At 56.2% G+C, this 18113-nt stretch overlaps 1 protein-coding gene across 1 annotated transcript; it reads left to right on the top strand.

The window, feature by feature from the left end:
• The first annotated feature begins 2742 nt into the window (after nt 1-2742).
• LOC140410135 (glutathione S-transferase P-like) lies at nt 2743-17488 on the top strand. The gene is made up of 7 exons (XM_072498087.1): nt 2743-2896; nt 4109-4144; nt 4309-4415; nt 9051-9138; nt 11889-11992; nt 16545-16652; nt 17138-17488. Coding segments are annotated over exons 1-7 (633 nt in total). The 5' UTR covers nt 2743-2895; the 3' UTR covers nt 17327-17488.
• Nucleotides 17489-18113: the final 625 nt, after the last annotated feature.

Genomic DNA, 18113 nt, shown 5'->3' with positions numbered 1-18113 from the left:
ACTTCTCCAGCCGTTACACAGGAACAGGAGGAGGCCCCATTGAGCCCCTTCTCCAGCCTGTTGCACAGGAACAGGAGGAGGCCCCATTCTGCCCCTTCCACAGCCTGTTACACAGGATAGGAAGAGGGGCCATTCAGCCCACTTTCCAGCCTGTTCCACTGGAACAGGAGGAGGCCCCATTCAGCCCCTTCTCCAGCCCGTTACACAGGAACAGGAGGAGGCCCCATCCAGCCCCTTCACCAGCCTGTTACACAGGAACTGGAGGAGGCCCCATTCAGCCCCTTCTCCAGCCTGTTACACAGGAACAGGAGGAGGCCCCATTCAGCCCCTTCTCCAGCCTGTTACACAGGAACAGGAGTAGGCCCCATTCAGCCACTTCTCCAGCCGTTACACAGGAACAGGAGGAGGCCCCATTGAGCCCCTTCTCCAGCCTGTTGCACAGGAACAGGGGGAGGCCCCATTCAGCCCCTTCTCCAGCCTGTTGCACAGGAACAGGAGGCCCCATTCAGTCCCTTTTCCAGCCCGTTACACTGGAACAGGAGGAGGCCCCATTCAGCCCCTTCTCCAGCCCGTTACACAGGAACAGGAGGAGGCCCCATTCTGCCACTTCCCCAGCATGTTACACAGGAATAGGAAGAGGCCCCATTCAGCCCCTTCTCCAGCCTGTTCCACTGGAACAGGAGGAGGCCCCATTCAGCCCCTTCTCCAGCCTATTACACAGGAAAAGGAGGATGCCCCATTCAGCCCTTCTCCAGCCTGTTACACAGGAATAGGAAGAGGCCCCATTCAGCCCCATTCTCCAGCCTGTTACACTGGAACAGGAGGAGGCCCCATTCAGCCCCTTCTCCAGACTGTTGCACAGGAACAGGAGGCCCCCTTCAGTCCCTTTTCCAGCCTGTTACACAGGAACAGGAGGAGGCCCCATTCAGCCCTTCTCCAGCCTGTTACACAGGAATAGCAAGAGGACCCATTCAGCCCCTTCTCCAGCCTGTTACACAGGAACAGGAGGAGGCCCCCTTCAGTCCCTTTTCCAGCCTGTTACACAGGAACAGGAGGAGGCCCCATTCAGCCCTTCTCCAGCCTGTTACACAGGAATAGCAAGAGGACCCATTCAGCCCCTTCTCCAGCCTGTTACACAGGAACAGGAGGAGGCACCATTCAGCCCCTTCTCCAGCCTGTTACACAGGAACAGGAGGAGGCCCCATTCAGCCCCTTCTCCGGACTGTTGCACAGGAACAGGAGGCCCCCTTCAATCCCTTTTCCAGCCTGTTACACAGGACCAGGAGGAAGCCCCATTCAGCCCCTTCTCCATCCTGTTACACAGGAACAGGAGTAGGCCCCATTCAGCCCCTTCTCCAGCCTGTTACACAGGAACAGGAGTAGGCTCCATTCAGCCCCTTCTCCAGCCTGTTACACAGGAACAGGAGTAGGCTCCATTCAGCCCCTTCTCCAGCCTGTTACAGAGGAACAGGCGGAGGCCCCATTCAGCCCCTTCTCCAGCCCGTTACACAGGAACAGGAGGAGGCCCCATTCAGCCCCTTCTCCAGCCTGTTACACGGGAACAGGAGGAAGCCCCATCCAGCCCCTTCTCCAGCCTGTTACACAGGAACAGGAGGCCCCATTCAGCCCCTTCTCCAGCCTGTTACACGGGAACAGGAGGAGGCCCATTCAGACCCTTCTCCAGCCTGTTACACGGGAACAGGAGGAGGCCCATTCAGACCCTTCTCCAGCCTGTTACACGGGAACAGGAGGAAGCCCCATCCAGCCCCTTCTCCAGCCTGTTACACGGGAACAGGAGGAAGCCCCATCCAGCCCCTTCTCCAGCCTGTTACACAGGATCAGGAGGGAACCCCATTCAGCCCCTTCTCCAGCCCGTTACACAGGAACAGGAGGAAGCCCCATCCAGCCCCTTCTCCAGCCTGTTACACAGGATCAGGAGGGAACCCCATTCAGCCCCTTCTCCAGCCTGTGACACAGGAACAGGATGCCCCATTCAGCCCCTTCTCCAGCCCGTTACACAGGAACAGGAGGAGGCCCCGTTCAGCCCCTTCTCCAGCCTGTTCCACAGGAACAGGAGGAGGCCCCATTCAGCCCCTTCTCCAGACTGTTGCACAGGAACAGGATGCCCCATTCAGCCCCTTCTCCAGCCTGTGACACAGGAACAGGAGGAGGCCCCATTCAGCCCCTTCTCCAGCCTGTGACACAGGAACAGGATGCCCCATTCAACCCCTTCCCCAGCCTGTTACACAGGAACAGGAGGAGGCCCCATTCAGCCCCTTCTCCAGACTGTTGCACAGGAACAGGAGGCCCCCTTCAGTCCCTTTTCCAGCCTGTTACACAGGAACAGGAGGCCCCATTCAGCCCCTTCTCCAGCCTGATACACAGGAACAGGAGGTGGCCCCATTCTGCTTTTTCTCCAGCCTGTTACACAGGAACAGGAGGCGGATTGTGAACGGCGCGGGAGAGAGAGAGAGAGATGGCACAAAGTTGCAGGCGGACGGGGATAAGATACATGAGTCTGAGCTCTCGACTTGCCGTAAGTTAGGGAGCACTCTGCATCGCCAGGGGACAGCAACGATTCAGATTAGCCGGGTCTCAAAAGGAGCGGCTTAAATTGCACTGAGATTGAGCTGAACCTCGGAAGCTTCTGAGCCACCGCCCATCCTCCACCCTGTAAACTGAGAGCCTTTGGTTGTATGCCAACGTTGGCATGACTACCAACCTCTGACACGCGTGGTTGCGGAGGGGGCCAAAGGGCAGATCCTTTCTCTCTCTCTGTCTCTCAAACTTGCTCGGCCAGTCTTTCAGCTGAGCGAGAGCGGTGTGCTCGCTAAAGAACTTTCTCCAACTCTTTCTCTAACCTTTCCTGCGTTTGCTCCGTGTTGCCCGGCAATCAGTGAGTTTGAACTGTGGGGTCTGTGTGCACGTTCGAAGGGGGGGGGGGGCACCAGTTTGCAAACACTTCCTGATAACCTCAGCCCATTCTCTCCTCTGTGCGCAGTCCCTGTCCCTCGCTTCACTTTCCCCCCACTTTCTCTCGCGCTCTCTCATTTCCTCCTTCTCGCTGTCTCCCCCTCTCTCGCTGTCACGCACCCTCGTCCTCTGCCCTTTTGCCTTCCCCGCACATTCTCTCCATCTCTCCAGCCCCCCCCCTTCTCTTTCAGTCCCTCTTCTCTCGCTCACTGTCACCCTCGCCCCCCCCCCCCCCTCTCACCCTTTCTCTCCCGCTCTCTTAACCCCTTCCCTCTCTCCCCCGTTCTCTTGCCTCCCCCTCGCGCTCTCTCCTTCTCTCTATCCGCCTTCTCTCTCACTCCCTTCTCTGTCTACAAAAGTATGAGGGGCCTAGACCGAGTGGATAGTCAGAGGCTTTTTCCCAGGGTAGAGGGGTCAATTACTAGGGGGCATAGGTTTAAGGTGCGAGGGGCTAGGTTTAGAGGAGATGTACGAGGCGAGTTTTTCACACAGAGGGTAGTGGGTGCCTGGAACTCGCTGCCGGAGGAGGTGGTGGAAGCAGGGACGATAGTGACATTTAAGGGGCATCTTGACAAACACAAGCGGGGCTGGTTTAGCACAGGGCTAAATCGCTGGCTTTTAAAGCAGACTAAGGTAGGTCAGCAGCACGGTTCAATTCCCGTACCAGCCTCCCCGAACAGGCGCCGGAATGTGGCAACTAGGGGCTTTTCCCAGTAACTTCATTTGAAGCCTACTTGTGACAATAAGTGATTTTAATTTTCATTTCATGAATAGGATGGGAATAGAGGGATACGGACCCAGGAAGTGTAGAAGATTGTAGTTTAGTCGGGCAGTATGGTCGGCACGGGCTTGGAGGGCCGAAGGGCCTGTTCCTGTGCTGTACTTTTCTTTGTTCTTTGTACTTTGTTCTCGCTCACTGAAACCCTCTACCTCTCTCTCGCTCGGTCTCCCTCCCTCCCTCTCTCTTCCCTCCCTTATTTTCTCTCCCTTTCTCTCTCCTCTCTCATTCTCTCCCTCTCTCTCTCCCTCCTTTCACACGTTCTCTCTTTCCCTCCCTCACTCTTGATCGGGAAAGAAGGCGCAGGCAGACGTGGAACCAGATTTAACCCTCCTATTTCCTGTTTTTCTATTCCAGTGCCAGAATACACCATCATCTACTTCCCAGTCCGAGGTAAGACCCCCAGCTCCTGGGTTTGGGTTGGATGTGTGGGAATGGTGGGGGAGATGTTTCGGGAGGGGGATTGGGGGGTGGGCAATGGGCAGAATCCCTTCTGAGCTCTGATTCTCTGCATTTGTGTCTCGCTCCTCCACCGCCAACCCCCACCTCCCACACAGGCCGTTGCTCGGCGATGAGGATGCTGTTGGCCGACCAGGGACAGGTCTGGAAGGAGGAGGTGATCGGGATGGAACAATGGAGTGACGGAGCCTTAAAGAAGACCTGTGTGAGTGAACATGCGGGGGCAACCGGGCGGGGGTTTAAGGAATCGATGTGGCCCCCACCACACACACAGACCAGCAAACACCACTGCACATAAATCAAGAAAGGCTCAGGCTTCAATTGCGGCCTAGTGCTGACATGGCCAATCTCACACACAGTGCGGTGGTGAGACCCCCCCACCCAGCCCTACACATAATTCAGGAAAGGCCCAGGCTTCAATTGTGGCCTAGTGCTGACATGGCCAATCTCACATCCCGCGCGGTGCTAAGACCCCCCCCCCCCCCCCAGCCCTACACATAAATCAGGAAAGGCCCAGGCTTCAATTGCGGCCTAGTGCTGAGATGGCCAATCTCACACCCAGAATCGGGGGGCAGTTATTTCAGACAGATTTGAGGAAGAATCTCTTCTCTCAGAGAGTGGCGAACCTCGGTAATTCCTCACCCCGGGAAGCTCTGGAGATCGAGTCCTTGAACATTTACAGTAAGAAGTCTTCCAACACCAGGTTAAAGTCCAACAGGTTTATTTGGAGTCACTAGCTTTCGGAACTGATGAAGGAGCTACGCTCCTTGAGCTAGTGATTCGAAACAAACCTGTTGGACTTCAACCTGGTGTTTTCCAGCACCACTAGTCCCCTAGCTTTACTGAGGAGAGCAGAGATTCCCCAAACGAGATTTAAGACAAAATGGCCCAGCCATCAGCCAGTGGCTGGATTGGAATGCTTTGGAGTTCCAGATCAAAAACGAAACTGAAAGCAAAATGAAATCCCCCTTGCCCTGCGGAACATTCCAGAACGGTCAGCACCAATCAGCACTGAGTATCAGCTAAGGTCTGGAAATTTGACCAAAGCCTGCCAGCCAAGTCCATCAAGAGGTGTCATCACTAATGTCAGACCAAGCTTCACAACCTGCTGGAGTTTCCTTTTAAATTTAAAGGCGCAGTCCATCTTGAAGGCATTAATTGTCCACGTACAAAATAGCATAAAATCAAAGGGGAAAAACAAGGGACAGACCGGGATTAATAGGAGGATCCTTACACTGAATTAATGGGATCATTTCACGATGGGCACCGTACATCTCCAAATGCAAAACGAGGGGTTACCTACCAATGGGGTAGGTACATTTCAAAAATCAATTACCACTTCACCACCTTTTTTCACATCCTCCAGTCCTCTGGTACCGCTCCTGAATCTAAGGAAGACTGAAGACTTATCGCCAACACCTCTTGCAATGACCACGAGCTCTACCCTCTGGATCCGTGACCGCATCTCAACCGGCCCCTGGTGTCTTAGCAACTTTGAGTGCAGCCGACCTCCCTAATACCTCCTTCTTGTCAGTCTTTACCCCCTCCAGTGTCTGAATTAACCCCCCCCCCCCACCCCCCCCCCCAACCTTTTTAACCGAAATACCCTGTGTGGTCCACGATCGGCCCCACTCCCTCTACGACAACCTGTTCAGTATTTGCGCGCCGATGACGGACTTTTTGGGACCCCTGTAATGTTAGCTGCCGGTCTCTACTCCAGCTCTCTCTTTGCCTCTCATGCCATTTTAACTCCCCCCCCCCCCGAATCGTCTCCATTCATCCCAACCCGTCCGTGATGTTATCAGCCTGACATCTGCACAATGTGGCTTTTGTCTCCGTAATTTTCCTCCGTGTATCGTCCATTATCCGGGGAGCTCAGGATTCCTTACTGCCGCATTTAGTCCTGTGGGAATGTGGGTCGGCGAACATTGTTCCGTTACACATTTCTCTGCCAAATGTTTCCGTCCAATTTCCAAAGTTCAGTCCAGTCTCCAGCTGTTGAACCTGGTGCTCCTCCAATTGATGATTGAGATTAAAGATTGGTCCGCTGTTACACGTCAAAGCCCCTCCCCCTCTCCCCGGCAACGGTCGAAGTCTGAAGCGGTCGATTCACAATAACCGAGCCGTAGTTCACTCTGGGCAGAGTTGCTGATTCGGATATCCTGGCCATACTAACATTGCGCGCCCCCAGCTCCCGAACACCGCCCCCACCCCCCCCCCACTCCACCTCGGCCTCAGCTCACCCGCTGCGGAAGCCTTCACCCCAGGCCCCCGACCGCTCCAGCTTGGACCGTTCCCACCCCTCGCCGGGGAGCTCCCCCACATCCCACCTCCGCAATCTTCAGTTCCACCAAAATCAGCTACCACCGCCCCCCCCCCCCCACCACCCCATCCAAACACACGGCACAGCCCCGTTCACCCATCACCTCCCCCACGCCCACCCCTGTGATCATTGTCCCACCTGACTCCCTATCCTCCTCCAGCCCCGACAACCCTCCCTATCTCTGTAACCTCCTCCAGCCCCGACAACCCTCCCTATCTCTGTAACCTCCTCCAGCCCCGAAAACCCTCCCTATCTCTGTAACCTCCTCCAGTCACTACAACCCTCCCTATCTCTGTAACCTCCTCCAGCCCCTACAACCCTCCCTATCTCTGTAACCTCCTCCAGTCCCTACAACCCTCCCTGTCTGTGTAACCACCTCCAGCCCCTACAACCCTCCCTATCTCTGTAACCTCCTCCAGCCCCGAAAACCCTCCCTATCTCTGTAACCTCCTCCAGTCACTACAACCCTCCCTATCTCTGTAACCTCCTCCAGCCCCTACAACCCTCCCTATCTCTGTAACCTCCTCCAGTCCCTACAACCCTCCCTGTCTGTGTAACCACCTCCAGCCCCTACAACCCTCCCTATCTCTGTAACCTCCTCCAGCCCCGAAAATCCTCCCTATCTCTGTAACCTCCTCCAGCCCCTACAATCCTCCCTATCTCTGTAACCTCCTCCAGTCCCTGCACCCCTCCCTATCTCTGTATCCTCCTCCAGTCACTACAACCCTCCCTATCTCTGTAACCTCCTTCAGTCACTACAACCCTCCCTATCTCTGTAACCTCCTCCAGCCCCTACAACCCTCCCTATCTCTGTAACCACCTCCAGCCCCTACAACCCCCCCTATCTCTGTAACCTCTCCTCCAGCCCCTAAAACCCTCCCTATCACTGTAACCTCCTCCAGTCCCTACAACCCTCCCTATCTCTGTAACCTCCTCCAGTCCCTACATCCCTCCCTATCTCTGTAACCTCCTCCAGCCCCTACAACCCTCCCTATCTCTGTAACCTCCTCCAGCCCCGAAAACCCTCCCTATCTCTGTAACCTCCTCCAGCCCCTACAATCCTCCCTATCTCTGTAACCTCCTCCAGTCCCTGCACCCCTCCCTATCTCTGTATCCTCCTCCAGTCACTACAACCCTCCCTATCTCTGTAACCTCCTTCAGTCACTACAACCCTCCCTATCTCTGTAACCTCCTCCAGCCCCTACAACCCTCCCTATCTCTGTAACCACCTCCAGCCCCTACAACCCCCCCTATCTCTGTAACCTCTCCTCCAGCCCCTAAAACCCTCCCTATCACTGTAACCTCCTCCAGTCCCTACAACCCTCCCTATCTCTGTAACCTCCTCCAGTCCCTACATCCCTCCCTATCTCTGTAACCTCCTCCAGTCCCTACACCCCTCCCTATCTCTGTAACCTCCTCCAGCCCCTACAACTCTCCCTATCTCTCTAATCTCCAGCTCCTGCAACCCTCCCTATCTCTGTAACCTCCTCCAGCCCAGACAGCCCTCCCTATCTCTGTAAACTCCTCCAGCCCCGAAAACCCTCCCTTTCTCTGTAACCTCCTCCAGCCCCTATAACCCTCCCTATCTCTGTAACCTCCTCCAGCCCCTACAATCCTCACTATCTTTATAATCTCCAGCTCCTACAACCCTCCCTATCTCTGTAACCTCCTCCAGCCCCTACGATCCTTCCTATCTCTGTAACCTCTCCTCCAGCCCCTAAAACCCTCCCTATCACTGTAACCTCCTCCAGTCCCTACAACCCTCCCTATCTCTGTAACCTCCTCCAGTCCCTACATCCCTCCCTATCTCTGTAACCTCCTCCAGTCCCTATACCCCTCCTTATCTCTGTAACCTCCTCCAGCCCCTACAACCCTCCCTATCTCTGTAACCTCCTCCAGTCCCTACAACCCTCCCTATCTGTGTAACCTCTTCCTGTCCCTACAACCCTCCCTATCTCTGTAACCTCCTCCAGTCCCTACACCCCTCCCTATCTCTGTAACCTCCTCCAACCCCTACAACCCTCCCTATCTCTGTAACCTCCTCCAGTCCCTACAACCCTCCCCATCTCTGTAACCTCCTCCAGCCCCAACACCCCTCCCTATCTCTGTAACCTCCTCCAGCCCCTACAACCCTCCCTATCTCTGTAACCTCCTCCAGCCCCTACAACCCTCCCTATCTCTGCAACCTCCTCCAGCCCCTACAGCCCTCCCTATCTCTGTAACCTCCTCCAGCCCCAACAACCCTCCCTATCTCTGGAACCTCCTACGACCCACCAATATCTCGGAGCTCCTCCAGTCCCGGCCTCTTGAGCCTCCCTCGATTTGAATCTCTCTACCACTGGCGGCCTTGCCTCCAGACGCCTCACCCTTTAATTACTGCCTTAAATCAATGTGCCCTTCCTCCAATGACAAATCTGATATTAATGAGGAGCCAGGGTTAAGGAAGGCAACTGACGGTTGTAAAATGCCTCAATTCCTCGAGTACTGATGTATTTTCTCTTCCGCCATTTCTTCCAGCTGTTTGGTCAACTGCCCAAATTCAAAGACGGGGACTTTGTGCTGTTCCAATCCAATGCCATTTTGCGCCACTTGGCACGCAAACACGGTTAGTACCTGTCAAAATCCGCGCACTGCCAATACACAGAATCAGAATAACCCTGTAACAATACCAACGGTAATGTGTATCCGACCGCTTGGCGCCTGAGGCCTACCTGGAGCCTGGGACCTATTCACCTGTGGGAATCTGATGACCTGGCCACCTGGCTGCAGGCTGAGGCCTACCTAACCAGCGGGAGCATGAGGCCGACCTGACTGGCTTAAGCCTGCCTGAAACCCAAGGCCTGCTTGCTTGGGTGGAGCCTGAGGCCTACATGCCAGGCTGGAGTCTTGACACCTGAGAAATTGATGTGAAGCCTGAGCCCCGCCCAGCGGCCTGGGGCCTACATGCCTGGTTGGAGCCTGGGGCCTACCGGTCTGGCTGGCACCAGAGGCGCACCCAGCTGACAGCTGCAGGCCAGTGCTGGTCTCCAATCCAAAATGTACATCGCTGAGGCATACTGAAAAGGAATTGGGTTGAAGATGTAGTGGGCAATTTAAGGGTTAACAGCCCGAGGGTAAAACTGCTAGCACTGAGTCAGAGGTATACGCCCACACCTGTCCTGAGTTACTTTGTCCTATTCAGACGTAAGCTCGTTCATGGGAATAAACAGGACACCCCTGTTCAGTCGGGGTGACTCACTCAAAATCCATTGTCCTCTGGGACACTCCTGTCTGACCAGCCATTAGCCCATTATGGAGTTGAATGGCCTCTTTTGTTTGTAAATTGGGAGTTTAGTCGCATATTCGTAGAATGGCCCCGTTCTTCGTGGGAGTGGCCAATCAAAGGCCCAGATCGTGATGATGACTTCAATTCTGGACAGAACCATTGTTGAGCGGCTGGGCGGAGTTCAGAGAAAAAAACAATTCTGTTCAAAGAGGTGGAGGATTTGAAGAACGGCCGGCGGAGTCCAGGAGATAGACTATGAAGGAGCTTTCACCGACAGCAGAAATCGGGATTCTCCAACCCCCCCCCGCCGGGTCGGAGAATCGCCGGGGGCTGGCGTGAATCCCGCCCCCGCCGGTTGCCGAATTCTCCGGCACCGGATATTCGGCGGGGGTGGGAATCGCGCCGCGCCGGTTGGCGGGCCCCCCCCCCCCCCGGCGATTCTCCGGCCCGCGATGGGCCGAAGTCCCGCTGCTGGAATGCCTGTCCCGCCGGCGTGGATTAAACCACCTCTCTTACCGGCGGGACAAGGCGGCGCGGGCGGGTTCCGGGGTCCTGGGGCGATCTGGCCCCGGGGGGTGCCCCCACGGTGGCCTGGCCCGCGATCGGGGCCCACCGATCCGCGGGCCGGCCTGTGACGTGGGGGCACTCTTTTCCTTCCGCCTTCGCCACGGCCTCCACCATGGCGGAGGCGGAAGAGGCCCCCTCCACTGCGCATGCGCGGGGATGCCGTGAGCGGCCGCTGATGCTCCCGTGCATGCGCCGCACGGCAAAGTCATTTCCGCGCCAGCTGGCGGGACACCAAAGGTCTTTCCCGCCAGCTGGCGGGGCGGAAATCAGTCCTGCGCGGGCCTGGCCCCTTAAGGTGAGGGCTCGGCCCCTCAAGATGCGGAGAATTCCGCACCTTTGGGGCGGCGCGATGCCGGACTGATTCGCGCCGTTTTTGGCGCCGGTCGGCGGACATCGCGCCGATTGCGGAGAATCCCGCCCATGTTCTGTAACGCAAGTACCATTTTTTGCCTGCCTGTGTAAGTGGAGTGAGAGCTGTACGTTCACTTTAAATGCTTTTAATGGGAAAATCGTGTTACTGTTTTTTTTCAAATATATTTTTATTCGGGTATTTGCAAGTTTCTATAATGATAACAATAACAGTGACATAAACATGGTACAATGGAATACTGCACTTGCTGACATTTTAATTTTCCCCGAGAAAGTCGACGAACGGCTGCGCCCTCCGGGTGAACCCGACCATTGACCCTCTCAAGGCGAAGTTTACCTTCTCGAGACTGAGAAACCCAGCCACGTCACTGACCCAGGTCTCTGCGCTCGGGGGCTTCGAGTCCCTCCACATTAACCAGGGTCCGTCTCCGGGCTACCAGGGAGGCAAAGGCCAGGACGTGGGCCTCTTTCGCCCCCTCAACTCCCGGGTCTTCCGACACTCCAAAGATCGCCACCTCCGGACTCGGCACCACTCGTGTTTTGAGCACCGTGGACAATACCTTAGCGAAACCCTGACAAAACCAAGCTTCGGGCATGCCCAGAACATGTGGACATGGTTTGCTGGGCTTCCCCCGCACCTCGTACACCTGTCCTCTCCCCCGAAAAACCTGCTCACCCGGGCCACCGTCATGTGTGCCCGGTGGACTACCTTAAATTGTATCAGGCTGAGCCTGGCACACGATGAGGAGGTATTAACCCTGCTTAGGGCACCCGCCCACAGACCCGCCTCCATCTCTCCTCCTAGCTCGTCCTCCCACTTGCCCTTCAGCTCCTCCACCGGAGTTTCCTCCGCCTCCGATAGCTCCTGGTAAATATCCGACACCTTCCCCTCCCCCACAGGTGTTAGGGTTAAGAGACAGGCGTCAGTTCTTGTTAGGTTCAAAGTTTAGAAGGTTGAATATTGTTTTGAAAAGTTTTGTCTGTAAATAGAACCAAGTTGTATTTTCTAACTCCATCATGCCTGGGGCAACTCTCTCTTTGCGCTAAACTTTTGATCACTAGAAAACCTTGCCGTCCTGTCCCAGCGTCTCAGTTACTGTCAGCACCTTGTCCGGAGGCAATAACTAAATATTTTGGTACATTGTTCATTCAAGACCTGTACGGCAAGGGCGATAAGGAGGCCGCAATGATTGACATGGCAAACGCCGCAGTGGAAGATCTGCGGGTCAAGTACGCAATTCTCATCTACAAAGAATACGTGAGTCACCCTGAACGGCGAGGGTTTCGCGGGAATCCTGATCGCAAGGGGCAGCGGGGAGGGGGGTCAGGCAGAGGTGTGGGAGTCAGATGATGCAGATTATCCGAAGCTCGCTCATAATTCCCCATATGGCGCATCAGGGCAGAAATATCCGCGCGAGAGGGCGCGTACAAGTGGAGTAAAAGGGTTGCATCGTGATAGGAGATTACAAACGCGTGACGCTTCGAGCCCCTCGAGCTTTGACGGACAAGAGGCGGCGGCTCTGGGTGGCGCAGTGGTCAGCACTGTGAAGGGGCCGTTTAGCACAGGGCTGAATCGCTGGATTTGAAAGCAGGCCAAGGCAGGCCGGCAGCGCGGGTTCAATTCCCGTACCGGCCTCCCCGAACAGGCGCCGGAATGTGGCGACTAGGGGCTTTTCACAGTCACTTCATTTGAAGCCTACTTGTGACAATAAGCGATTTTCATTTCATTTTCATTTCACAATTGCTTCACAGCGCCAGGGTCCCGGGATCGATTCCCGGCTTGGGTCACTGTCCGTGCGGAGTCTGCACATCCTCCCCGTGTGTGCGTGGGTTTCCTCCGGGTGCTCCGGTTTCCGCCCACAGTCCAAAGACGTGCAGGTTAGGTGGATTGGCCACGCTAAATTGCCCTTAGTGTCCAAAAAGGTTAGGTGGGGTTATAGGGACAGGGTGGATGTGTGGGCTTGGGTAGGGTGCTCTTTCCAAGGCCCGGTGCAGACTCGATGGGCCGAATGGCCTCCTTCTGCTCTATAAATTCTATGGTAAATGTTAAAATATTGGACGGAATGAGGAGGGAGAAATAGATCCTGTGTTGCGGGTGGGTGCAAGGTTCAGGAGGAGGCAGCGGGATAAGCAGTACAGCGCTCCCTCAGCACTAACCCTTTAACAGTGCGGCACTCCCTCAGTACTGACCCTCTGACAGTGCAGCACTCCTTCAGTACTGACCCTCTGACAGCGCAGCTCTCCCTCAGTACTGACCGTTTGACAGTGCAGCACTCCCTCAGCACTAACCCTTTAACAGTGCGGCACTTCCTTAGTACTGACCCTCTGACAGTGCGGCACTCCCTCAGTACTGACCCTCTGACAGCGCAGCTCTCCCTCAGTACTGACCGTTTGACAGTGCAGCTCTCCCTCAGTACTGACCCTCTGACAGTGCGGCACTCCCTCACTACTGACCCTCTGACAGTGCGGCACTCCCTCAGTACTGACACTCTGACAGTGCAGCACTCCCTCAGTACTGACCGTTTGACAGTGCGGCACTCCCTCAGTACTGACCATTTGACAGTGCGGCACTCCCTCAGTACTGACTCTGACAGTGCAGCACTCCCTCAGTACTGACCCTCTGACAGTGCGGCACTCCATCAGGACTGACACTCTGACAGTGCGGCACTCCCTCAGCACTGACCCTCTGACAGTGCAGCTCTCCCTCAGTACTGACCCTCTGATAGTACAGCGCTCCCTCAGCACTGACCCTCTGACAGTGCGGCACTCCCTCAGTACTGACCCTCTGACAGTGCGGCACTCCCTCAGTACTGACCCTCTGACAGTGCAGCACACCCTCAGTACTGACGCTCGGACAGTGCGGCGCTCCCTCAGTACTGACCCTCTGACAGTGCAGCACTCCCTCAGTACTGACCCTCAAACAGTGCAGCACTCCCTCAGTACTGATCTTCTGACAGGACAGCACTCCCTCAGTACTGACCCTCTGACAGTGCAGCACTCCCTCAGCACTGACCCTCTGACAGTGCGGCACTCCCTCAGAACTGACCCTCTGACAGTGCAGCACTCACTCAGTACTGACCCTCTGACTGTGCAGCACTCCCTCAGTACTGACCCTCTGACAGTGCAGCACTCCCTCAGTGCTGACCCTCAGACAGCGCAGCACTCCCTCAGCACTGGCCCTCTGACAGTGCAGCACTCCCTCTGTACTGACCCTCTGACAGTGCAACACTCCCTCAGTACTGACCCTCTGACAGTGTAACACTCCCTCAGTACTCACACTCTGACAGTGCAGCACTCCCTCAGTACTGACCCTCTGACAGTGCGGCACTCCCTCAGTACTGACCCTCTGACAGTGCAGCGCTCCCTCAGTACTGACCCTCTGATAGTATAGCGCTCCCTCAGCACTGACCCTCTGACACTGCAGCACTCCCTCAGTACTGACGCTCTGACAGTGCGGCACTCCCTCAGTACTGACCACTCAACAGTGCAACATTCCCTCAGTACTGACCCTCTGACAGTGCAGCGCTCCCTCAGTACTGACCCTCTGACAGTGCAGCACTCCCTCAGTACTGACCCTCTGACAGTGCAGCGCTCCCTCAGTACTGACCCTCTGACAGTGCAGCGCTCCCTCAGCACTGACCCTCTGACAGTGCGGCACTCCCTCAGTACTGACCCTCTGACAGTGCGGCACTCCCTCAGTACTGACCCTCAAACAGTGCAGCACTCCCTCAGTACTGACCCTCTGACAGTGCAGCACTCCCTCAGCACTGACCCTCAAACAGTGCAGCACTCCCTCAGTACTGACCCTCTGACAGTGCAGCACTCCCTCAGTACTGACCCTCTGACAGTGCAGCACTCCCTCAGTACTGACCCTCTGACAGTGCAGGACTCCCTCAGTACTGACCCTCTGACAGTGCAGCACTCCCTCAGTACTGACCCTCTGACAGTGCAGCACTCCCTCAGTACTGACCCTCTGACAGTGCAGCACTCCCTCAGTACTGACCCTCTGACAGTGCAGCACTCCCTCAGTACTGACCCTCTGACAGTGCAGCACTCCCTCAGTACTGACCCTCTGACAGTGCAGCACTCCCTCAGTACTGACCCTCTGACAGTGCAGCACTCCCTCAGTACTGACCCTCTGACAGTGCAGCGCTCCCTCAGTACTGATCTTCTGACAGGACAGCACTCCCTCAGTACTGACCCTCTGACAGTGCAGCACTCCCTCAGTACTGACCACTCAACAGTGCAACACTCCCTCAGTACTGACCCTCTGACAGTGCAGCACTGCCTCAGTACTGACTCTCTGACAGTGCAGCACTCCCTCAGTACTGATCTTCTGACAGTGCGGCACTCCCTCAGAACTGACCCACTGACAGTGCAGCACCCACTAAGTACTGACCACTCAACAGTGCAACACTCCCTCAGCACTGGCCCTCTGACAGTGCAGCACTCCCTCTGTACTGACCCTCTGACAGTGCAGCACTCCCTCAGTACTGACCCTCTGACAGTGCGGCACTCCCTCAGTACTGACCCTCTGACAGTGCGGCACTCCCTCAGTACTGACTCTCTGACAGTGCAACACTCCCTCAGTAATTACCCTCCGACAGTGCAGCACTCCCGCAGTACTGACCCTCTGACAGTGCAGCACTCCCTCAGTACTGACCCTCTGACAGTGCAGCACTCCCTCAGTACTGACACTCTGACAGTGCAGCACTCCCTCAGTACTGACCCTCTGACAGTGCAACGCTCCCTCAATACTGACCCTCTGATAGTACAGCGCTCCCTCAGCAGTGACCCTCTGACAGTGCGGCACTCCCTCAGTACTGACCACTCAACAGTGCAGCACTCCCTCAGTACTGACCCTCTGACAGTGCAGCACTCCCTCAGTACTGACCCTCTGACAGTGCAGCACTCCCTCAGTACTGACCCTCTGACAGTGCAGCTCTCCCTCAGTACTGATCCTCTGACAGTGCGGCACTCCCTCAGTACTGACCCTCTGACAGTGCAGCTCTCCCTCAGTACTGATCCTCTGACAGTGCGGCACTCCCTCAGTACTGACCCTCTGACAGTGCAGCACTCCCTCAGTACTGACCCTCTGATAGTACAGCGCTCCCTCAGTACTGACCCTCTGAAAGTGCGGCACTCCCTCAGTACTGACCCTCTGACAGTGCGGCACTCCCTCAGTACTGACTCTCTGACAGTGCAGCACACCCTCAGTACTGACCCTCTGACAGTGCAGCACTCCCTCAGGACTGACCCTCTGACAGTGCGGCACTCCCTCAGTACTGACCGTCTGACAGTGCGTCACTCCCTCAGTACTGATCCTCTGACATTGAAGCACTTCCTCAGGACTGACCCTCTGACAGTGCAGCACTCCCTCAGTACTGACCCTCTGACAGTGCAGCACTCCCTCAGTACTGACCCTCTGACAGTGCGTCACTCCCTCAGTACTGATCCTCTGACATTGAAGCACTTCCTCAGTACTGACCCTCTGACAGTGCGGCACTCCCTCAGTACTGACCCTCTGACAGTGCGGCACTCCCTCAGTACTGACCCTCTGACAGTGCAGCACTCCCTCAGTACTGACCCTCTGACAGTGCAGCTCTCCCTCAGTACTGATCCTCTGACAGTGCGGCACTCCCTCAGTACTGACCCTCTGACAGTGCAGCTCTCCCTCAGTACTGATCCTCTGACAGTGCGGCACTCCCTCAGTACTGACCCTCTGACAGTGCGGCACTCCCTCAGTACTGAGCCATGGACACCAGTTTGTGCAGTTATTCTAACAATTTATCTTTTGAATTTCCTGACAGGACACTGGCAAGGAAGCTTTCATCAAGAACCTCCCATCTGCACTGAAACCCTTCGAACAAATGCTGGCAAAAAATAATGGCGGGAAGGATTTTCTCGTGGGGAACAAGGTAGAAAATCCAATTCTGACTCGGGTGTCTGGGACAGACGGGCCGGGATTCTCCAATCCCGAGGCCAAGTTGCGACGCCTGCGCGGAAAGCGGCCCGAGCCACTTGGGCGTCAATGGGCCTCCATGCCATGGCATTCACCCCTTCCTCGGGGGGCCAGCACGGCGCTGCAGGGGTGTCCGCTGCTCAGGCCATCGAAAGACGGTGCTCCGATCCGCGCATGCGCGAGGGTTCCCATCTCGGTGCCGGACCCTGGGCAACATGGCGGAGCCTGTTCAGGGGCTCGGCGTGGAGGAACATAGCCCCCGTCCGACCCACGGAACTAGCCCGTCCACCGATCGGTAGGCCGGAGAATCCGGGCCACTGTCAGGGTAATGTAGAGGGAGCTCTACACTGTATCTAACCCGTGCTGTACCTGTCCTGGGAGCGCTCGATGCCGACACTCACTAACCCTCTCCTCGCTCTCTCTCTCTCTCTCTCTCCATAGATCTCCTTTGTTGATTATAACCTGGTCGACCTCCTCTCTAACTTTGAGGTGCTGTCTCCGGGCTGCCTCAAGACCACTCCCCTGCTGAAGGCCTACGTGGAGCGTGTCCTTGCCAGGCCTAAACTCAAGGTCTACCTGGAATCCGAAGCCTACAAGAAGCTACCCATCAACGGAAATGGAAAGCAGTGAGTGGGAGGGAGTGTCTGTTGAGAAGGTGGGAGCAGCCTGGAGCCAGGCCCAGTTAGGCCTCACGACCTTCGACCCTTTGCGCTCCACACTGCGCAAGCTCTCATTGCCGCAACTTTTGTCATCGTTATCCAGTCATCAAAATAAAACTTCATTGTGCAGAAACACGTCTGTGAAGTAGATTTATTTGTCTCTCTCTCTTTCACTTTGCACATGTGACTGATCCCTCCGTCCCAACCACCCTCTCCACCTCGGCGGACGCCAGTTCCTTCCTGGGGTCTGTGGCACGCTTTAGCCACCATCTTTACCCCCATGAGGGGACGGGCACACTGGGCCCATCCGAGACAGGGGTCGCCCTCACGGGGAACCCCATTTAACCCGAGCTGTCCCGGAGGTCGCGTCGATCCGATTCCGTCAGCTGAGTTTTGCTTCACATTGCATTATTTCTGAAATGCGGAGAGCGGGGAACGTCCGATACGGGCGGCGTTCGCGGTGACGAGCCGGCAGGCGGGAAGGGACAGGAAGGGCAGTTTATCCGTGGAGCAGCAGCTGGCGACCCAAAGCGGGACGGAGGGAAGAGGCCGGGAGGTTAACGTCGGGGGGGGGGGGGTTCCGCGTGAGAGTGGGAGGCACGAGAGGGGATGGGCGAGGGGGAGTGACAGTGGACAGGGAGTGAAAGGGAGAGTGTTTGAAGGGGAGAGGGGGCGAAGGGGGAGAGGGAGTGAGGGGAGAGGGACTGAAGGAGAGAGGGTGTGGAGAGGGAGTGAAGGAGAGAGGGAGTGAAGGAGAG

This window comes from Scyliorhinus torazame, chromosome 4, assembly GCF_047496885.1.
Source record: "Scyliorhinus torazame isolate Kashiwa2021f chromosome 4, sScyTor2.1, whole genome shotgun sequence".
Taxonomy (NCBI): Eukaryota; Metazoa; Chordata; class Chondrichthyes; order Carcharhiniformes; family Scyliorhinidae; genus Scyliorhinus; species Scyliorhinus torazame.
Note: the sequence above shows the minus strand (reverse complement) of the source record. Positions and strands in the feature narration are given on the sequence as shown.